Source organism: Garra rufa, chromosome 19, assembly GCF_049309525.1.
Source record: "Garra rufa chromosome 19, GarRuf1.0, whole genome shotgun sequence".
In the NCBI taxonomy this organism is placed as follows: Eukaryota; Metazoa; Chordata; class Actinopteri; order Cypriniformes; family Cyprinidae; genus Garra; species Garra rufa.
Genome location: NC_133379.1, coordinates 30,446,048 through 30,469,357, shown reverse-complemented (window position 1 = coordinate 30,469,357; position 23,310 = coordinate 30,446,048). Strand labels below are relative to the sequence as shown.

General features: G+C 34.6%; 2 protein-coding genes across 2 annotated transcripts in view; both read right to left on the bottom strand.

The window, feature by feature from the left end:
• man1b1a (mannosidase, alpha, class 1B, member 1a) overlaps nucleotides 1-16,427 on the bottom strand; it is a 26,180-nt gene extending 9,753 nt beyond the window's left edge. The window contains exons 1-11 of the mRNA XM_073824763.1: nucleotides 16,099-16,427; nucleotides 12,790-12,918; nucleotides 10,809-10,917; nucleotides 10,437-10,624; nucleotides 8,504-8,640; nucleotides 7,769-7,878; nucleotides 7,431-7,622; nucleotides 5,160-5,308; nucleotides 4,809-4,997; nucleotides 4,501-4,691; nucleotides 558-678 (exon numbers count right to left, since the gene is read on the bottom strand). Coding sequence (XP_073680864.1) covers nucleotides 558-678; nucleotides 4,501-4,691; nucleotides 4,809-4,997; nucleotides 5,160-5,308; nucleotides 7,431-7,622; nucleotides 7,769-7,878; nucleotides 8,504-8,640; nucleotides 10,437-10,624; nucleotides 10,809-10,917; nucleotides 12,790-12,891 — 1,488 coding nt within the window. The 5' untranslated portion in view covers nucleotides 12,892-12,918; nucleotides 16,099-16,427. The remainder of the gene's footprint in view (nucleotides 1-557; nucleotides 679-4,500; nucleotides 4,692-4,808; nucleotides 4,998-5,159; nucleotides 5,309-7,430; nucleotides 7,623-7,768; nucleotides 7,879-8,503; nucleotides 8,641-10,436; nucleotides 10,625-10,808; nucleotides 10,918-12,789; nucleotides 12,919-16,098) is intronic.
• A 2,230-nt stretch (nucleotides 16,428-18,657) lies between these two features.
• The window catches only part of LOC141292056 (uncharacterized), a 93,502-nt gene continuing 88,849 nt past the window's right edge, over nucleotides 18,658-23,310 (bottom strand). Inside the window, exon 73 of the mRNA XM_073824023.1 lies at nucleotides 18,658-19,754. Coding sequence (XP_073680124.1) covers nucleotides 19,611-19,754 — 144 coding nt within the window. The 3' untranslated portion in view covers nucleotides 18,658-19,610. The remainder of the gene's footprint in view (nucleotides 19,755-23,310) is intronic.

Sequence of the window (23,310 nt, the reverse complement as noted above, 5' to 3'; positions counted from 1 at the left end):
AGATGCTGTGAAATATTTGTATTAATATTTTACATAAGGAATAAATCACCCTCATGTTGCTATGTCCCTGTGGAATATTAAAAAATATTTTTGGAATATTTTTAGCCCTTTCCAATTTTTTATTCCACAAAAAAAAAAAAAAAAAAAAAAAAAAAAAAAAAAAAGAGCATACAAGTTTGGAACAACATGAGAGGGAGCAAATAATAACAGCCCTGCAGAATAAAAGCAATAGAAACCATCACAAAATTTGTAATGGTTTTACTGGTTATAATTGTACTGGTTTTATTGGAAACTGTAATGGTCCCTGTGGATCCGTCCATTGGTGGCTTGTTAAAACTAATGAAATATGTCACAAAAACACTACAGGAAACCATTTTGTATGGTTCTAATGGTTAATAGTTTGATGGTTTCTAATGGTATTTGTAGTGGAAACCAATTTCTGTGATGGTTTCTATTGTTTTGTTTTGTTTTTCAGCAGGGAGAATTTGATTTTTTTTGTGAACAATTCCTTTCAGAATAACACTTGGCAGCAGAAATGTGGAGAAGTTATGACTCACCATTTTAGGATTGAGGCGTCCGTTGGAAAGCTCGCCAACAAAGGTCAGTTTACCAGGAGAAGTCTGTCTCAACAGATTCTTTTTGACACCTTCTATAGCTTGAAGATAGTCCTCCAGCAGCCTGGAAACATATAGATGCATTAGACTCTGCATTTAAAGTGATTAAGTTTGCCCTCTAGAGGCAAAATAAGCTAGTGCATTTTAATTGTACATTGAGAGCATCCCAGACTTCAGATGATGTGTCAAATTAAACATATAAAAAGCAAGAGCTGCGATTCAGCCCCATTAAGGTCTGAGTGAGATTACACAGACAGGATACAGAGGTCATTCAAATGAACCGCCTTCCATGTCAATGACTAGAATATCCATCACCGACCTGCACTTGGGTGGATTTGATATTCCAGACCAGAGACCGTTATCAAACCTCATTAAGAGTCCGTGTCTACCGAACCCCAGTGAGCACCTTTTTACTGAATTATTAAAAACTCAACCCTATGAAAAAAAACACTATCAGTGAAGAGCAAGCGTATGTGATGTCAACACAGCGGGAGACTAACGAGACTCAGGTGTGAGCAGAAGCACTGACGTGAATGACAATGACTCGTCAAGCTCAACAGAGACTGAATCGCACCGTCTGAGAGAACAGGGAGACAGAATAACATCCTGTCAAATGCAGAAAATGGCTGATGTCGCATTTCGCCAGGAGCGAAGGCACCTTGGCACCGTCCCTAATGGTGGACATGTGCAAAACGTGCCTGTGACAGTTGTTGTCAAGATGCTGCGGTCATGCAGGGGCTTTTTCACCCATTTACTGTCAGTTAGACAACACAACTTAAGTTCAGCCGGATAGAAAAGTAATAGCACACCTATTTTCAAAAAAGCAACACCATTTGTGACCCTGGGCCACAAAACCAGTCTTAAGGAGCACAGATATATTTGTAGCAATAGCCAAAAATACATTGTATGGGTCAGAATTATCGATTTTTCTTTTATGCCAAAAATCATTAGGATATTAGGTAAAAATCATGTTCCATGAAAATTTGTAAATTTTCTACTTATATATATATATATATATATACACACACACACAGTTGCAATCAAAATTATTCAACCCCCTTGACATGCAAGACATTTTGTTCCAGATCATTTGTTTTTCTAAAAACAAATCTACAAAGGCATTAGTACACTATTAGATAAAGTATTTTAATACACATTTGAGTTATTCTGAGAACATAAATTGATAAATAATGGAAAAAACAAAACAAATTGGCTCTAAACGTTCATGTTCAAAATTATTCAACCCCCAAAAGTAAAATTTGGTGCAGAATCTTTTATTATTTAAAACCACCTATAAACGCTGTTTGAAAGTTTTTAGAAGCGTTGATCACCTCTCTGCTGCAATCTTGGCCCATTCCTCGAATGAAAAAGCTTTTAGATCATGGATAATCTTTGGTTTTCACTTTGCCACTGCTTTCTTCAAATTCGACAAAATATTTTCAATGAGAATTAAATCTGGAAACTGAACAGGCCACTCAAGAACATTCTGTGACTGATCCCTGAACCAAGCATAAGTAGATTTGGATGTTTACTTTGGGATGATTGTCCTGCAGGAAAGTCCATTGATCATCATCATCTTCGGTCTTTGCACCAAAGGCATCACAATTCTTGGCAAAATGGCCTGATACTTCAAAGAATCCATGGTTTCCTTCATACGCTCATGTTTTCCACTTCATGCTACAGTAAAACAACCCCATAATTGGATCAGCCCACCTCCATGGTTGATCATGGAGATAGTGTTCTTCTGCTCATTAGTTTTCCCTTTTTTGCACCAGACATACCGCTAATCTATACGTTCAAAAAGTTCTAGTTTGGTCACATCACTCCATTAAACATTCTTCCAGAACTCCACAGGTCTATCCAAATTAATTTTAGCATATTCAAGCTGACCTTTTCGTTCTCCTTGATCAAGAATGGTATTCGCCAAGATGCCCCAACATGAAGGCCATGCCTGTCTTATGTTCATCTTCTACTCTGGAATTAAATATTTTTCCTCCTTTCATCGGGTCATCTCGCAAGTCTTTGGCTGTACATTGCAGGTTTTTCTCAGTTGCTCTGATAGAACATTTTATGAAATTGTGCATTTTTGGTGATCAACACCCTCAAAGGTTTTCTGGTACAACACACTTTAAAATAAGGGTTAAGGCTTTTAATGTCTTAGAAATCTTCACGTAGCCTAGACTTTCTAATACAATAAAACTATTTCTTCTCTATAGCTTTTGTGAAAGCTCTGTTGCCTTTACCATATTTGCTACTCAACTTCAGCACATGCATGGGATAAATGTATAGATGTGTAACATTTCAAGCTGATTCAGTTTTTTTAATAGTTTATAAAGCCTTTGTGTTGTGTTTTAGGATAATTTTGTTCCCTACAACAAAAATAAATGACTCAAAATGGCAATGTTGAATAGGGGTTGAATAATTCTGACATAGCTATGTTATTAAAAAAATCCTATAACTCAAACACATTACATTATATATTGACATTGTCACTTTTAATATGCCAGTAAACTATTGTAGATGCATTTTTTTATAATTAATTTCCTTATGGATGTTACAAAGCAGGCAAATTAAATGTATAGAAAGCATTTAATTTAATGGAACTTTGCCTTTATTTTACATTTATTATGAGTGATTAATTTCCTTATGAATGTTACAACAGGCAAATTAAATGTAAAATAAAGTAGCATTAAATTAAATATCGACTGACAGTAATAAATAAATAAATAAAATGATGAGTGATTAATTTTCTAATGAATGTTACAAAGCAAGCAAATTAAGTGTAAAATAAAGGCATACTAGCATTAAATTAAATACTGACGGAAATAAAAATATATAAAAAAGGAAAATAAAACAAAAAAATTATATTTATAATATTTTAAATTATAAGTGAGGCAGATTAAATGTAACATATACGAAAGGAGCATTCAATTTTATGTTATGATTCATGACCGATAAATGGCAGAGATTACAATTCAATACCGTTTTGTCTAAAGAAAAAAAAAAGGAAAATAAAACAAAATGTATAAAATATGAGTGAGGCAGATTACATGTAAAATATAGGAAAGGAGCATTCAATTAAATATTGACTATAATAAATAAATTAGTAAAACTAAATAAATTAACCAATAAATAAAAAAAAATACATAAATAAATAGTACAATACATAAATAAATATATTTATTTTATATGTTAAGCAACACTGGACAAATCAGTAGTGTGAGTTTGGAATGGGAATAATCTCTTTAATCGTCCAATGGCTGACAGTTCAGAAAGCTTGTTTGAAAACAGGTGCTATTTTTGTGACTGTTTGGTGTTTTTAGATGTGCACAAATTACAGCTTTAACTTTATTCTAATTCACCAGAGGTTTTTAAGTGCTGGAGTGCAGATGGTGACATTCAAACAGAAGCACCTGCACTTGAAATACAAAATATAATTTAAATCTCTTAAAACGAATTCCACCAAGAAATGACTAAGACGTCAGAATAAAGTGATCTAATAGTAAATGCACAGAAGTCACCTCCAGGTTTTTCAAGAGCAATACAAATGCCCTGGTACCTTTATCACTGTCAAGGCTAAGTAGCATGTCTACAGTTCTCAAAGAGCAGTCCTTATCTAACTATTAAAATGTGTTCAGAGTTCAGAGCTCTAGTTTTTTCTTTCCTGGTGCAATTCACCCCATCAATGACTGACAATGTGAATCAATCATATCAGTCCATCTGTGACCAGAATCATAACCTCAGTACATTAGGCTCAGTGAGCATCGCCAATTCCCTGGAACCCATTAGCTAAAAGCACCAGTGGGCTATTGACACTTGGTCTAAGCGCTGAATTTATGAACCGTCAACCGAAGCTGCATTTGTATCTGCTGTTAGTGTAACTCACTCAGTCTCTTTCTTGCCGCCCTGTAGCCACTGTTTGAGCAGGTATTCGTAGTAGCTGTCCGCCCGGGCCCCCAGAGTAAAAGCCCCTCGACGTGTGAATTTCCCACTGTTTGTGTTGATAAACATGGGTACCAGACCGTCACGCTTTCCCTCCAATCGGTGGACCTGTTTGGTCACCTCTTCCACTGCATTCTGAAAAATAAATAAATAATTAATTTAAAAAAATAATAAAAAAAATAAATTAAATTAAATAAAAACAGGCAAAGCTTCCAAATATTTGTGAAAATTAAATAAGTAAAAATAAAGTACCTGGTACTGTGGGTCCTGTGTGAGTCGACTGAGCTCTCTGAACTCCAGCTGAATGCTGGTCACCTCTGCGACTGTGCTGTCTGTGGTCCAGCGTGGAGGGTGAGCGGTCCCTTTACCAATGTTCACGTCAGAGTATGGGATTTTAGATGGGGTTTTGAATGCAGGCATTAACCTGAAGCCAATCTCTTTCTGCAAAAACATGTGTCGAGTTTATCTGTGGTGCATTAAAATAGTTGCATCACATGACTCAGCTGTGTGAGCCAAAAGCTGTAAACCTTTGAAGCTATACTTTGCATTTACTATGAAAACAATGAACTATAATGAGATGATATTAGGATATGAAGTACTTACAGCTTTATCTAGGAAGAGAGTGTCTCCGGTCAGGTGGTATGTGCTCAAAAGACCCCCCAATATACGGATGGTACTTTCAAAAAGATTCACATCCACATTTTTGGAAAAGGATAATTCTGTCTCAACCCACTTCCTGGCCTCTGCAAACTCTATTATAGAACGAATGTGAGAGAGTGAGTGAGTGAGTGAGAGAGAGAGAGAGAGAGAGAGAGAGAGAGAGAGAGAGAGAGAGAGAGAGAGTGAGAGAGAGTGAGAGAGAGAGAGAGAGAGAGAAAATAATATTTGAAAATATTATATTAAGTTTTATTGCTTTATTCATAGGAGTTTCTTCAGATATAGGCACTTTTGGCTCTTCTGGTTTCTTAAAACACTCTCTAGTTTAATTTGTCTTCTACTAATGTCCAACAAAGAAAAAATTTATTTGTCATTTGCATATTGTAATTTAACAAAATTGCCTAATGGGAAATGACTAATAATATTTTTTTTTTTTAAATAAAAAAGTTTAATTAAAATAAAATGATTGACCTTGATTCTTTATTTTCTTCACTTTTCAGGTCTCATATTTCTTAATTTTGTTTTATATACATATTATATATATTAGGGGTGGGCATAGATTAATTTTTTTAATCTAGATTAAATCTTGGAATTAATCTAGATTAATCTAGATTAAAATGGCTAATTTGAATTCTGCTGAAGGCATTCAGAATATGTGTGCTACCCAAATAATGACTAAAAGTAAGTCTTCGAGAACGGGCCAGGTGGTGCATTAGATCAGGCGGTCATCTCCTGTTTCCAAAATGCATCACAAACTGCTTGACAATTGCATTTACAACATAATTACCTATACAAACTTGTGTAACTAAGTACTTCTGCGCAAAAGGCTGCACGACGTGCGCGTTGCCGTTAAATACACAGACGCGCACGGGCATGGATTTCTGCATGCATAGTCTTCCATTAAACTGCGTTGCTTTTAGAAGCGTCAATTCAGTTGTTGCATATATTTTAATGTCTTTATTTCGGGATTATCAAAGTAAATTATAACTCAAATTTGAGATTTTACTGGGGCACAGCAGATTTTCACTGGGTAAAAAGGGTCTAGCAACGCACCTGCCCTGAAGCGGCTTCATAGCTGCATCCATGTTTGCACGTCTCATTTGATGTGGTAATTTCACAGAAGTTGAAGACTCGTTCTCGCCCCCTACAGTGCAATTAGACTAGGTATACGTCATCCGCGCTAAAATATCAAGGTGAAAGTCATCATATCTTGCGTAGTTTAGACCCAGCTCCCAACCCAACTTTGAGAATAGATTAACGGCGATATTTTTTATCGCCCGATAAAAGTCTCACGTTAACGCTGATAACGGCCCACCACTAATATATATATTTTTTTTAATTAGAAAATTGAGTTTTATTGATGGATTTTCCTATTTTGAGATTGATCAAGGCAAAAGTAAAGTAATAAAATCCATACATATAAAGCCATATGAAAGGCAGCAAAAAAATAAATAAAAAAATGCCAGTAATAAATAAATGAAATAAATAAATATATATTTATTTATTTATTATAATTTATTACTGACACACATATACATACATATACATATATATATATATATATATATATATATATAAAATTAATGTCCTTATTAATGTTATGACACAGGCAAATTTAATTAAGAAATACTGGAAAACATTAAATTAAATATCAACTTATAGTAATATATAGACAGATAGACAGACAGATAGACGGACAGATTATATATGCACACACACACACACACACACACACACACACACACACATATGTAGACTGAGAGCAAATAAATGAATACATATAAAAAAATCAACTAAGGGAAATACCTAATAAATAAATACACACACACACACACACACACACATACACACATATACATATATATATATATATATATATATATAGAGAGAGAGAGAGAGAGAGAGAGAGAGATAGTGATTCATTTCCTTATGAATGTTAGAAAGCAGACAAATTAAATGTAAAATAAAGGAAAGTAGCATTAAAATAGAATATATATATTATAAATAAAATTAAAACAACAAAAAAAAAAGTTTAATAATGTGACTTTTAATAAAAATAAAAAAAAAATTTTATAAAACATTTTGGGAAATAAAAGTGCCTATGGCTGAAGAAACATCCTCATGTTGACAATTGGAAAGAAAAAGAATATATTTGAAATCTGCACACCGCGGTCATGAAACAAACTGGCAGACAGAAGCTGGGATTACGAGACTCACCGTCTTTCAGTCCCAGGATCCACATGGTGTCCAGTGCGTCTATGAGAGTGAGGCCCAGGCCGAACCATTCTCCATGAGTCTTAGATAAGGGCTTCAGCTCATCATGACCCCACGCAAAGGCCTTATAACCCTTCCACGCGTGTCTAAAGGCCTCCCGCACCGCCTCCACACGATCCACGACCTTCACTGTGACTGAGTACAAATACAAGTAAAAATAAATCCCAGAAAGACATTAAGATGCTCACATGTCTGTGACGGTTGGTCTTTAGCACAAGTCAAACTTCGCCACGTAATCCTGCACAGACAAACACCTCAAATTACATGATGAATTCTGATACCTGGTTTTAAGTCAGCAGCTTCTATGGCATCAGCCACGGTTCCTTCTTTTCCATGTGCGGTGGACTGAAGCTCGGTCCCCTGCTCCGCCTCGATCATCGCCCCACGCCAGCTAGGAATCCAAAAACCGGCATCAGTTGTGACAGCAGTTTATCTAAGATCCATCCCAGAGATTCAGGCCCTGTAATAGCACCGCTTCCTCCCACACGCCTCACGATTACAACCGCAATTACACACGAGCGGGAGGTGGAGTCCTGCAACAGGACACAGCTGGAGGAAATGAAGGCTCATCACAACTCACTTCAAAAGCGCTGTGAAAGCAGCTCAACGGTTAATAAACTCTTCCCTAGGGCTCTAGCACTGCACAGGAGTGTTTATCTTCAGTTCCTGTTGTGTATTTCTCTGAGAGCTAAGAGTCCTAGAGAGTCCTAAAATTAAATTCTGCTATTATTTAATCACTCTTACATTTTCTGTGGAACAAAAAATGTATTATTTTGATACGTTTAGGATGCTTTCTATCATTGTAAGCTCTAAATGTGTGAGTGACACTAATAGCAATAAGCGGCAATAAAATTCATAATTACTGTCTGAGTTTTAATACCTCTACTTATTCTAAAGGTTAAATGCTAGGCCAATAACAAATAAATGTCAATGTCTAATCCTAGGCAAATTATCATTATCATTATCAAAACTCTCATATAAAATGGCCTCATTTTTTGAATGTAATAAGACCAAACCTAATGACTGTTTTTGCTTCTTTCCCTTCGTCTTCATCTTTTTTGACCATGCCTTCTTCTCCATCTTTCACCTGCCAGTCTGATACATTCCCACGCTTCTGTAGGGCTGGAGGACCACGTTTGCTAGGGGGCTTCCTCTGCAGATTTAAACCGGCCAACATAAAAAGATAAGAGTAGATTAGGAGACTAGTATCTTGTAAAGGAAGATTAATTAATGTGCTTAGATCAGCATGGTTATGGTAATATAATAATATGTGTTTCTATTTAGTTATTTTAACACTTTTATTTTTAATTTATTTATTATTATTAATATTAATTTATTTATTTGTAATGATTTTATTTTGTATTTACAAAAAATGTTTGTATCTATTGAAAATTACTTCATATTATATATTTTTTTATTGTTATTAATATTAAATACATTTTAATTATTTTATTCTACATTTGAAAACAATTGTCATTTTGTAGCTGTATTAAATAGAAAAGTATTTATTTATTTTAATGGTTTTGCTTTAAATTTAGAAACTAATCGCAATTTTAATCTTTTTTAAACATTTTATTTTGAGTTTAGAAAATACTAGCAAATTTTGGTATCTTTTTAAAATATTTTTTTATTATTATTATTTTTAATATATTTATTTGTAATGTTTGTATTTTATATTTACAAACAATGATAATTTGTTGTATCTTTTTTAAATTACTTATATATTTTCATTGTTATTATTAATTTTAAATCATTTCTAATTATTTTATTGTAAAATTTAAATTTTGTAGCTTTTTAAAAATTATGAATATAATAATACTAATATAAATAATATTTATTGATTTGAATTAGCTTTAAATTTAGAAATAATGTTAATTAATTTATATTTATTTTATTTTGTATTTATAAACAATAACCATTTGTATCTTTTGAAATTGCTTAATATTATATATTTTCATAGTTTTTTTTTATTCTGCATTTAGAAACATACTTTTTGTAGCTTTTTCAAATTATAAATATAATAATTCTCATATAAATAATATTTATTTATTTTAATGGTTTTGCTTAAAATTTAAAAACAATCACAATTTGTATCTTTTTTTAACACTCTATTGTTACTAATATTAATTAATTTATTTGTAATGCTTTTATTTCGTATTTACAAACAAACATACTTTTTGCATCTTTTACATCATTTTATATTATATATTTTTACTGTTATTGTTAATATTAATTTCATTATTTTATTCTGAAATTGTAATTTTAAAAACTATTTGTAGCTTTTTAAATTTATTAATATAATAATGATTTAATTATTAGCTAATTTTATCTTAACACTTTTATTTTGAATGTAGAAATAATGGTATTTTGGTATATTTTTTTAATTCTTTTTTACTAATAACAAGTAAGTATTCAAAGTATTTGCTACTAATATTCAATTTTTTTTTTTTATTTAAATTATTTTAAATGATTTTTTATCTAGAAATTCAAATTAAATTGCAATTTTGTAGCTTTTTAAAAAATTGTAATTTTGTAGCTTTTTAATTAAATTTATTTTTATGGTTTTGTTTTAAATTTAGAAATACTAGCAATTTATTATTATTATTATTATTATTTACTATTAACATTCATTTATTCATTCATGTATAATGCTTTAATTATATATTTATTTAAATTATTTACTATTGTTTTCATAGCTTTTTTTATTTAGAAATTCAAAATAAGTTTTTGTAATCTTTGTATAATTTTAAATTATTAATATAATAATACTTTATTTTGATACTTTATTAAAAAGCTTTTATTTTGAATTAAAAAAACTATTGTTTTTTACATTACAATTCTGGTTTAAGGTTTAAGCTGTAAATAACTTTCCAAACGAGTAGAGAAATGATAAAGTAACCAACACACTATTTTACATATCCATAATATCTGAGAAGCATTCCTACTAACCATAGCTGGAGGTTTGGGAAGTAATGGAATGCTTGGTCTTTGAATTTCCGGCATCACTTCTGGAGGGATGTCCTGGACCCCTGGGACAACTCCTGGCGGGAGCTTTGGGACAAGGCCAGGAGGAATGGGCCTAAGACCTTGGTTATCCATTTCAACCCAGTCCTCCTTCAATGACCTATCAGAGAGTCCTAGAGAATAAACAGACAGAAAAACATCTTGTGTGAATTATTAATAGCAAACAGCATGATGTTTAATAAAACGTCTACCCCAGCAGCTAATATACACGGCCAGAGGTTGTACCAATCATCCACCTTTTGTGTTTTCACATTTCATATCCTGTGAAATGTCATTTAAGGTGGATGTATGAAGTACCTTTCCATTGCTCCGTCAGGCTGGGATAGGAAAGAATCCCACAGATAAACAGGAAAGCCAGCAGGAAAAGAATCAGACTTCGCTGAAGCCGAGACAGCTGCTTCCATTTCTGCGAAAAGAAACACAAACAATTTATGGACAATCAGAGGAAAATACAGCAATTTCATATTTGATGGCTTGATGCGGCAATTGCAGTGACTAACAAATATAGAGCTATAAAAATATAGCTACATACAAACAAAGATGTGATATGATTTACACCTCATTCAAAAGAAATGTTCTCTTAGTACAAATTTCACATTGAACAATTGTCACATGATTCTTCAGAAATCATTCTAATATGCTAGCTTGATGCTTGAGGTAACATCTACAGTTGAGGTCAAAAGTTTACATTCTCCTTTTAGAATCTGCAAAATGTTAATTGTTTTACCAAAATAAGAGGGATCATACAAAATGCATGTGATTTTTTATTTTATTTAGTACTGACCTGAATAAGATATTTTACATATTTTTCCTGAATGATCCACAGCTTTTTGTTTAGTGAAAGTTGTTCATGAGTTCATAAGTCTCTTCTTTGTCCTGAACAGTTAAACTGCCCTTTGTTTTTTGGAAAAATTCTTTAGGTCCCACAATTTCTTTGGTTTTCCAGCCTTTTTGTGTATTTGAACCCTTTCCAACAATGACTGTATGATGCTCCAAAAGGAAAAACCGTGCATTAAGAGCCAGGGGGTGAAAACTTTTGAACAATATGGAGATGTGTAATTTTTCTTATTTTGCCTAAATATCATATTTTTTTCATTTAGTACTGCTCTTTAGAGGCTACAGAAGATACACGTTTCTCAGTAGACAAAATAAGTATTTAAAAATATTTACCCTGATCTTCAAATTCAAAACGTTTTCACCCCCAGCTCTTAATGTTCTGCATTCCATTCTGAAGCATCAGTGAGAGTTTGAACCTTCTGTAATAGTTGCATATGAGTCCCTCAGTGTGAAACGATGGATCTCAAAATCCTAGTCATTATCGGAAAGGGTTCAAATACACAAAAATGCTGGAAAACCAAAGAATTTGTGGGACGTGAAGGATTTTTCTGAAGAACAGCAGTATTAAACCCTCAGAAGCCCCACAGTATTAAGAATCAAGTGTATGTAAACTTTTGAACAGGGTTGTTTTTATAAATTCAACTATTATTTTCTTTTGTGGACTATATGTACAAATATTGTATGTGAAATATCTTATTCAGGTCAGTATTAAATAAACAATAACATGCATTTTGTATGATCCCTCTTATTTTAACATTATAACCTAACTTATAATTAACATTTTGCAGATTCTGAAAGGGGGATGTAAACTTTGGACCTCACCTGTATGTTGTCTATAGCGTTTTTAATCTCAGTTAATGTTAATGTTTAAACTCATGTTCTCAATTTTTTTGTTAAACTCACTGATTTTTTTTTTGTCATTTTTTTTGCAACTTAAATGATCTGGGTACTTGGTTTACAAGAAAACAAATTACACCATGTGGTTTACAGAGACATGATGCTAATTAAATTATTTAGATTTTTGGTGAACGGTTCCTTTAAGCTACATTGTTTTTAAATTAAAAGGTTATTTTTCAAGCAAAACAAGTGTGTTTCAGCTAGGCAGGGAGTGCATGTCTGTTTTTTGGAGATAATTGAGTATATACAAATCAGCAGATTAATTAAAACAGGGCAAAAACAAGGGGTTTGACACCTGCGGTTCCTCAAGACTGAACACGACAACCACAGTGCCAGTATTTTGTTCTCAGAATATTAAATAGATGTCAAGATGCCTCGCAGACAGGAAAATGGCACTCATTTACACAAACAAATAAAGAAGCAAAAGTCATCCGCCTTTAAACACCACCATTAATAAATGAAAAACAGATAATTCTTCATATTTCTGTCCTGCAAAACAAGGCCTTTAGATGGCATTTTAAGAAGAAAATACCCAAGCACTAACCCTCCAGCAGGACTGTCTCCGGTGTTTCCCGTTGGTGTAGCTGCAGCTGTGTTGGTCTCCCAACGTCAGAGAGACAAAGTCCTTCCTCTGTGGCGAGTACATCTCTAACACAGCCTCCACTCAAAGACACTGAATCAAATAGGTGAGAGAGGGAGAAAAAAGACAAGAATGACACAGATATCAAGTGATTTTCCCACAAAGCACTTTTTGAAACGTGAGCTCTGTTGCTCCAGCGACGCTGATCTTTGCAGGTCCCTGAGGAGAACCAAGGTGTAAAATACAGATCTGTTCACAAGATTAATTACCACCGGACTAAATCTGAAGTAAACTGAGGCAGGGAGCGGCACACTGGCATCCATCTGATCTGAGAACCAAACCATGGGACAGGGCCGTTCACCTTTTTGTCCCAGGGCCATGGGAGCCATGTAAGAGCGGATTAGGAACATTAGCCTAAGTCCATTTGGTTTCTATCATTCCAACCTGAGCTTATTGGATGGAATAGATTGGAATAGACACTGGCCTGCCAAGATGACACACATATGCTGCGTATACAGGAGAAGGTTGAATGCTGGTTGTCCCAAATGCAAATTACAAGTAAAATAAACTGAGTCTGAGTGTGTAATTTAATCAAGCTCTGTTTTGAGAAGTTTCCCACAACCTCAAACCATTTTCATGACCTTTCCTGTTGTTTTTGAATACTACAGTCGTGGCCAAAAGTTGAGAATGACACAAATATTAGTTTTCACAAAGTTTGCTGCTAAACTGCTTTTAAATCTTTGTTTCAGTTGTTTCTGTGATGTACTGAAATATAATTACAAGCACTTCATATGTTTCAAAGGCTTTTATCGACAATTACATGACATTTATGCAAAGAGTCAGTATTTGCAGTGTTGGCCCTTCTTTTTCAGGACCTCTGCAATTCGACTGGGCATGCTCTCAATCAACTTCTGGGCCAAATCCTGACTGATAGCAACCCATTCTTTCATAATCACTTCTTGGAGTCTGTCAGAATTAGTGGGTTTTAATTAGTTTAATTATCACTTTTGCCTTATGGCATGGTGCTCCATCGTGCTGGGAAATGCATTGTTCTTTACCAAACTGTTGTTGGATTGTTGGAAGAAGTTGCTGTTGGAGGGTGTTTTGGTACCATTCTTTATTCATGGCTGTGTCTTTGGGCACAATTGTGAGTGAGCCCACTCCCTTGGATGAGAAGCAACCCCACACATGAATGGTCTCAGGATGCTTTACTGTTGGCATGACACAGGACTGATGGTAGCGCTCACCTTTTCTTCTCCGGACAAGCCTTTTTCCAGATGCCCCAAACAATCGGAAAGAGGCTTTATCAGAGAATATGACTTTGCCCCAGTCCTCAGCAGTCCATTCGCCATACTTTTTGCAGAAGATCAATCTGTCCCTGTTGTTTTTTTTGGAGAGAAGTGGCTTCTTTGCTGCCCTTCTTGACACCAGGCCATCTTCCAAAAGTCTTGGCCTCACTGTGCGTGCAGATGCGCTCACACCTGCCTGCTGCCATTCCTGAGCAAGCTCTGCACTGGTGGCACTCCGATCCCGCAGCTGAATCCTCTTTAGGAGACGATCCTGGCGCTTGCTGGACTTTCTTGGACGCCCTGAAGCCTTCTTAACAAGAATTGAACCTCTTTCCTTGAAGTTCTTGATGATCCTATAAATTGTTGATTTAGGTGCAATCTTAGTAGCCACAATATCCTTGCCTGTGAAGCCATTTTTATGCAACGCAATGATGGCTGCACGAGTTTCTTTGCAGGTCACCATGGTTAACAATGCAAGAACAATGATTTCAAGCATCACCCTCCTTTTAATGTCAAGTCTGCCATTCTAACCCAATCAGCCTGACATAATGATCTCCAGCCTTGTGCTCGACAACATTCTCACCTGAGTTAACAAGACGATTACTGAAATGATCTCAGCAGGTCCTTTAATGACAGCAATGAAATGCAGTGGAAAGTTTTTTTCGGGATTAAGTTAATTTTCATGGCAAAGAAGGACTATGCAATTCATCTGATCACTCTTCATAACATTCTGGAGTATATGCAAATTGCTATTATAAAAACTTAAGCAGCAACTTTTCCAATTTCCAATATTTATGTAATTCTCAAAACTTTTGGCCACGACTGTAGATATGATTTTTTTTAAAGAATTCAAATTAGGTTTGCTAATGAATCATTCCAAATGATTTGTGAACCAGTCAACTGATTCACTAAAAAGAATCAACTCAAACTTTCAGAATACAACATGATCAATCAGTAGAGTGAATTCACAAGCGTCATCAATTGGCCATATTGACAGCACTGAACGTAAACAATGCCATCAACGGAAATCCAATATTTTGCTGACTAGCGCTGCTGAAAATGGTCAATTATTGTCATGTTTTGGGCTGTACTAATCAGTTGGATGGGGAAAAACATTTGAACTACTATAGACTGCCAAAAGTTATAACAAATCAGGGAGAAGTGCCTAAAAAACTGTCTGAGGAACAAAAGGCGTTTGTGGTTGGCCAAACTGAACCAGGATTTCCAAGCAAGAATCTTGACAACATTCGTCTTTGCTCTTATTATTTCCAGTCAGGTAGGTGAAATATTAGGCTAAATATTGTGATACTCTCCAGAAAAGCATCAAATGCTGACACTGAAATGAAGAAATTGTTGAATAAAGTTGTTATTTTTGTTTTCTTTGCACACAAAAAGTATTCTCATAGCTTCATAAAATTACGGTTGAACCACTGATGTCACATGGACTATTTTATCAATGTCCTTGCTACCTTTCTAGACCTGTGACAATACAAATATGTGACCATGAACCACAAAACCAGTCATAAGGGTCAACTGTCAAAAATTGAGATGTAAGTCATCTGAAAGTTGAATGAACAAGCTTTCCATTGATGTATGGTCGATGTATGATTTGGCCGAGACACAACAATTTGAAAATCTGGAATTTGCATATTACTAATCAAAAATTAAGGTTTGATAGATTTACGTTAGGAAATTTACAAAATAGCTTCATGGAACATGATCTTCAATTAATATCCTAATGATTTTTGGCATAAAAGAAAAATCTATAATTTTGACCCATACAATGAATTTTTGGCTATTGCTACAAATACACCCGTGCTATTAACGACTGGATCTGTGGTCCAGGGTCACATATAACGTTTAAAAGACCAATAAAGCATAGTAAAGTTAAATAAGTAGAAGAGAACAACGCATTATTTCTATATAATCTGTTTAACCCATCAGGAAAGGGAGTAACTGGCCTCCAAACGCATCCTCGTTTTACCTTTCTCTGGACAACTTGCTGCTCCTGGTTAAGAGGAGGATCTATATGCATGAAGAGGAGGATCTATATGCATGAAGAGGAGGAGGAGGAGGAGGTCACAGCCAATGCATCCCATCCACTGTGTGAGTAGTAGTGTACACTCAGTGTGTAGGTGACAGCAGGAGTGGCTATCAGATCTCTATCTCTCCTCCATCACGCTGCTTCTCCTACGAACCGCGTGTCCTTCCCACAAAACGCTCATTTAGGCTGATATACAGTCTGTTCGTAATGTGTCAATCTGTAAAGAAAGAAGCATGACCGCTGTTAATAGACAAACAGCTGTGTGCAGGGTAATGTTTATGTGACAGTTCCTTACTGTATCACGTGATCCTCACGCACAAGCGTCATTCGTTTAAGCTCCGCCTTCTTTTATTAACACGTTCATTGCCTTACGTCTGATTTTACCTTATTAGGGTAAATAAAAATGAGAGGTTCACTTCAACACTATCAGAAAATAGTTTAAAAAGAGCTTAAACGAATGACGCTTGTGCGTGAGGATCACGTTTTCAAAATACAATTATACTAATGATTATTATCTTTTAAAAAATATGTATTCTTATAATGCTTAAAACGTAACATTTGACTTACATTTGGAAACTGAGTGTCCCACGTAGAATTCTGCTTTATGCAACCAAATCCAGTTGAGGTCAAAAGTTTACGTCCCCCTTTCAGAATCTGCCGAATGTGAACTATTTTACCCAAATAAGATCATACAAAATGCATGTTATTGTTTATTTAGTACTGACCTGAATATGATATTTCACATAAAAGATGTTCACACATAGTCCACCAGTAGGGTTGCCACCCGTCCCTTAAAATACGGAATCGTCCCGTATTTGAGAATGAAATTGCGCGTCCCGTTTTGAATCAATACGGGACGGGTTTTGTCCCGTATTTTTTATAATTTTTTCTAAAGCAGCGTCTCATGCAGTTAATCAATGCGGTAAAGCCAGCCGCGGTTCAGAAAAACACGGTCAAGCCAGCCGTGATTGATTATAAGTGTGCGCGCATATTACAGTGATTACGGTAGTTTCAGAAACAACACAGAGAGAACGTGCTTGCAGAGCGCTTTTCATTTAGACGCCAAGGACTGAGAGATAATACTACAAAGTGCTCGTGAATTTTTACTTACTTATTAATTTGCATTTCAGCTTTAATATCCGTTTTATTTATTGGTGTAATTTTCGGTTCTTTTCTGAGAAATGGGACATTATTAGACTTTAGAGTCTAAAAAGTAGAAAAAAAAAACAATGATCAGTTCTTATTCAGGACGTCCCATATTACTCCCCCCCCCCCCCCGTCCCTTATTTTTGGATCTTAAAAGTGGTAACCCTATCCACCAGAGAAAATAATAGTTGAATTTATATAAATGACCCTGTTCTAAAGTTTACATACACTTGATTCTTTATATACTGTGTTCTTACCGGAATGATCCACAGCTTATTTTTTAGTGATGGTTGTTCATGGGTCCCTTTTTTGTCCTGAATAGATAACTGCCTGCTGGTCTTCAGAAAAATCTTTCAGGTCTCACAAATTCTTTGGTTTTCCATTAAGAGCCGGGGGTGAAAACTTTTGAACAGAATGGAGATGTGTACATTTTTCTTATTTTGGCTAAATATCATTTTTGATCATTTTCTGCCCTTCAGAGGCTACAGAAGATACTAACATGTTTCCCAGAAGACAAAATAAGTTACATTTACCCTGATCTTCAAATTTAAAAATTTTCCAACCCTCAGCTCTTATTGCATTTTTTCCTTCTGAAGCATCAGTGAGCATTTGAACTTTCTGTAATAGTTGCATATGAGTCCCTCAGTTGAAAAGATGATTCTCAAAATCTTACAGTCATTGTTGGAAATGGTTTAAACACACAAAAATGCTGGAAAACCAAAGAATTTGTTGGACCTGAAGGATTTTTCTGAAGAACAGTGGGCAGTTCAACTGTTCAGGACAAACAAGGGACTCATGAACAACTATCAGCTGTGGATCATTCAGGTAAAACACAGTATTAAGAATCAAGGGGATGTAAACTTTTGAACCAGATCATTTTTATAAATCCAACTATTATTTTCTCTTGTGGACCACATGTAAACATCGTCTTTGTGAAATATCTTATTTAGATCAGCACTAAATAAACAAAAACATTTTGTATAATCCCTCTTATTTTGTTCAAATAAACATTTTGCAGAGTCTGAAAGAGGGGTGTAAACTTTTGACTCATTTATATATAATAAATTACTATTTTAATAGACTTGAATTGTTTGAAGAGGAAAAACACAACTTCACAAAGCCTTTTTAAGAAACGTTCGTGTTTCACACAATGATATACAAAATTGTCCAACACGATTTAAATGATACATTAATGCACTTTTTATAGCTGATACTCAAACAGATGACCAGCATGTGATTTCCGATGTCGCCACAAATACATAGAAAACACAATATACATTACAAAATGTTACTCTAAACAAATAGTTTTCCAAAATAAAGCACCTGTGCCTAAATTCAAAGTGATTATTAATGATAACTGTTTTAAAACGATGAATGACACTTAAAGTCTATGAAATTATTCTATTTTACCAATATCGCTTGTCTACTTTCTTACATTTATGTCATATTTGTAAGTGCTCCCTGAGACCTACATACAGTAAATGTGAACTAAATGAGACTGTGTAGGACTTTATGCATGTGTACTAAATTTGTCTCATATCCACAATGCACATTTATGACATTTTTAACCAGCTTTGCTGCAGTTTGTATTATTCTTGGTTTTTTGAAACAACTGTTACTGCTGTATCGTAAATATTAGCACCCATAAATTGTCTAACACACATATTTAAACCACATTTAGGTAATATAACCATTTCAAAATCATGACATGAACAGGAAAAAACAGAAAGGTGGCACAGACTTCCTGATATCCAAACCTCATGGGAAGGTTAGCTGTGTCCTCACTGGGACGCTTTGTTCATTGCAGTCCTACAATTCAAGTTTGACACTTAAACAAGAGGGAAAAAAAGTGTCATTCATGCACTGCCTAATAATGCAAAGTCTTATAATAATAACTAGTTATTCCATGGTAACCTTTTGTACATGATTAAGAAGTATACAGCTGAAACTTGGAGCATGCAACCACATAGTGGTCACGTCAGAACCCTGTCATTACACTTGTTATGTTCCAAGCTTCATCTTCAGCATTATTACAAGACCAGCTAGTGATTAAAAGACATTGCTGAAACAAATAAAATTATTATAAAAACAGTACATCAATTACAAAGCCAAAAGTCCCTGTAAACAAAAAAGGATATTGTCCATTTGTCTGGCAGCACCGGGAAAGACAGGACGCTTGTGTGGAGTCACTGTCTAGAGTATTTCCCATAGATGTCACATGTCCTCAGAGTGTCCTGTTTTCTTCTCTTTGTTGCTTGTATTTAAGGTGAAACACACAGGAAGCAGCCTTATCTTTCGGTGCGTCTTTAGCTGAAGCACACAGGGCCGATGGTGAAGCCAAACTCATAGCTGCTGTTGCCCGAGATTCCTATGTCACGTAGAGGAAGCAGGTCCATGTCCTCAAACTGAAGCACAGACTCACGTGGTCCAGGATCCACCTCCTTCGCAGACTGGTACAACAAATACAAACATAAACTGTTTTAAAATTATTCTTAATGGTGAGGTGTGTAAAATCAGCCACAAAATAAATGACCTACATTTTGTTCCAAATATATTTCCAGACCATTTCCAACACTGAATAAATTTTTTTTTAAAAAGTAATTGCGACTTTTTATCTCACAGTTCTTTTTTTTCTCACAATTGTGAGTTTACATCTTGCAATTCTAACTTTTATGCTTATCATTTTCTCAGAATTGCATGATATAAACTCGCAATTGCAAGTTATAAAGTCAGAATTGCAATATAAGTTTTTTATCTCGCAATTTTTACTTTATTTCTGAGAATTGTTTTTACTTTATTTCTGAGACTTAATTGTTCACAATTGTGAGTTTAAGTTATTAAAGTTAAGTTTATTTCGTTTATTAAAGCCAGAATTGAGAGATGAACTCATAATTGACTTTTTTCTCCTTTTTTTGAGTTTGTATTACGCAATTCTTTTTTTTTCTCAGAACTGCGATATAAACTCGCAATTCTGAGGAAAAAAGTCAGAATTCTAAGTTTATATCTCTTTTAATCTTTAACTGATTTCTCAGAATTTCAACTTTTTGCAATTTTGAGTTTTATTTCAGTCAATCCTGACTTTTTCTCAAAATTGAATGATCTAAACTCACAATTGCGAGTTATAAAGTCAGAATTGAGAGATATAAACTCACAATTACAGTATATCAGGCAATTCTGAGAAAAAAATTTGAATTACAAGTTTATATCTTCAGAATTCTCGAGTTTATATCTCAAAATTTTGACTTTATTTCTCAGAATTGCCACTTAATTTTTCAAAATGGTGAGTTTATTTTACACAATTTTGACCTTTTTTCAGAATTGCATGATATAAACTCGCAATAGCAAGTTATAAAGTCAGAGTTTATATCTCACAATTTTGAATTGATTTCTCACAATTGCAACTTTTCGAAATTTTAATTCATTTCAGGCAATCTTGACTGTTTTTCTCAAAATTGCATGATCTAAACTTACCTTTGCAAGTTATAAATATATGAAGAACTCACAATTCTGAGAAAAAAAGTCACAAATGTGAAAAATAAAAGTCTCGCAATATCTAGCAATTTAATTATGCAAAGTCAGAATTGCATAATATAAACACAATTAGGGCTGCAACTAACGATTATTTTGATGATCGATTAGTTGGCCGATTATTTTTTCGATTAATCGATTAGTTGGTTTAAAAATTCCTTTTTTGTGTGTGTCAAAATCCCACTATTCCACATTTTGAATGCTATGAAAACACAGTGCTTAAAGGTCCACTGAAGTGCCTTGAAACACGCAGCGTTATTCTATGTGGTGACGTACTTTTAACTGAAACAAAAACATATCGCCCAGCCCCGCCCACTAATTTTGAATAGCCAATAGCGTTCCATTAATATCTGCTCGGGGAAGAGCCGTTGAGCTCGGTAAAGCCGCATTTGTAAGCTATGACAGCCACAGAGTAATAAATTACCGCACAGATTCAATATGAAACTTGCTAAAACCAAATAGTGATCATAATCATGCTGAGGCTGTGTAATTTAATACATGCCGACCGTGCTCCCGGTTAATGCGTCTCTGTGTAGGGGGCGGGACATTACGGACTCTAGAGAGCATTTGATTGGACTGAACGTTTGATGAGAAACTGAAGTGCACGGTGATATCATCCAAATCCTTGATTCATATAGGCGGAAGTGACGAGACTGTAAGTTTTGAATGTCCATATCTTGTAAACGCGAATTTTGTCTTTGTTTTGCAGCACACTAGCTTATAGATAACCTTAAGGCTAATATATTCATACTAAAAGCCAAAAAACTTTAATTTTGATTTCAGGGGGACTTTAACAATTTATTAGACCACCTGTCCTAATGAAGAGAAAAGACAAATATCTGAAGAAAAACACACTATAACAAGCATAAAATACAGTGTTTCTGCTATTTATTCTGCCGTGGCGGTGTTTAGTGTCTCGCCAACAGCAACAGCAGCAGCAGCAGCGAGCGCAAGTGCCTTCAGCAGAGTTCCACGTTCAAATGCACGCAGTAAGCTTAAACTGGCCACAAAGCCCCAGCTAAAGCAATTACCATGAATGTGCCGGGGGAAAAGTAAGCAGATATTCAAATTATTTATTAATAAAATAGTATTTTCTGAGTCAATGTCGCAAAAATGAAGTTGACGATCCTGACTCGCCATCTGCTCACTGGACGCGCTTTTAATGCCTAAAATGCATCTTTATGGATTAGGCCTATAGTTAATGAAAGAGTTTTGTTTCCTATTTGAATTATTTCGTTTTATAGTAGTGAAGCAATGATTTAAAGTAAATTTATTACTCTTAAATTTATGAGAAAAAATGAAGTTTCACATGGCGCTGGCGCCTCCATGTCATGCAAAGCCCGTTCCAGCTTTCACTCTCCGCACAAACGATTGGATATGCGCCTAATAGCACACATTTATCTAGGTTAAACGATTAAACTAATATTGTGATATGCTTTAAGTTTTTTATATCTATGGATTTTAATTTAAACTGTGATGACTTGAGAAGGCTAAATTGATCTGTCTGCCGTTGGCCATTTGGTCGTTACTTTAAAAAACAAAAACTTGAATTTCACAAACAAAACGTGTTCCAAATATATTTCTAAATTAACTTTCTAAACTAAAGAAACGAAAATAAATGTAATTACTTCGTTATTAAAAACAGCAGCTGTGCAATGGGGAAGAGAAAGAGAAAAAAGACAGATTCCAGTCAGACTCGGACCAGTAATTCTGATGAGCTGTCGAGGTTGTTAGGAATTTTTTGGAACGAATGTTTGTTTAATAGCCTATTTAACACATATTTAGGCTACTTTCTTATTTTAAATGTATTATTTCTTAGATTTATTTTAGCGTTTTGTAGGCTGCTTGTTCACTGACAGAATTGCTCAAATAAATACGCACATTTAATAATGTTTGAACCTCATTTATAGACGTGCACTACATGTTGTATTTTAAATCTAAATTTAACATTCAACAACAGGTGTTTCAGCACAATGAATGTTTTTGTGCATATTAAATATTGAGTATTAATTGTCTCCCTGTCTGTGTTCCAGTCTGACACGCTCATTCAGTAAAGATTTAAATTTAACACAGACTGTCAGAATGGACTTTTATGCATAAATGGAAATGCTTGTGTGAATTTGTGACATTTACAGATAAGGATATGACAGTAAACTGAAAGTTTTCATGCTGAGGATGCAAACGGATCTGTTAAAGCGCCTCAAAGGGCAAGCCATTACGCTATTAGCTTATAGTTTAAAATAAGAAATTCTCATGTCTTGGGATCATGTAACTCTACTGCAGCATCTCATTCTGTTTCCTATTTTAGATGCTGTCTATAGAAATGCGTCATTCAGTGCTGTAATTTGACGTAATTCTCTGAAGTTTTACGTGCACTGTGGGCGGACCCGATTAATCGTTGTCAACGATTTTCATTATCGATAATAATCGATTTTATCGATTAGTTGTTGCAGCCCTAAACACAATTGTGAGTTATAA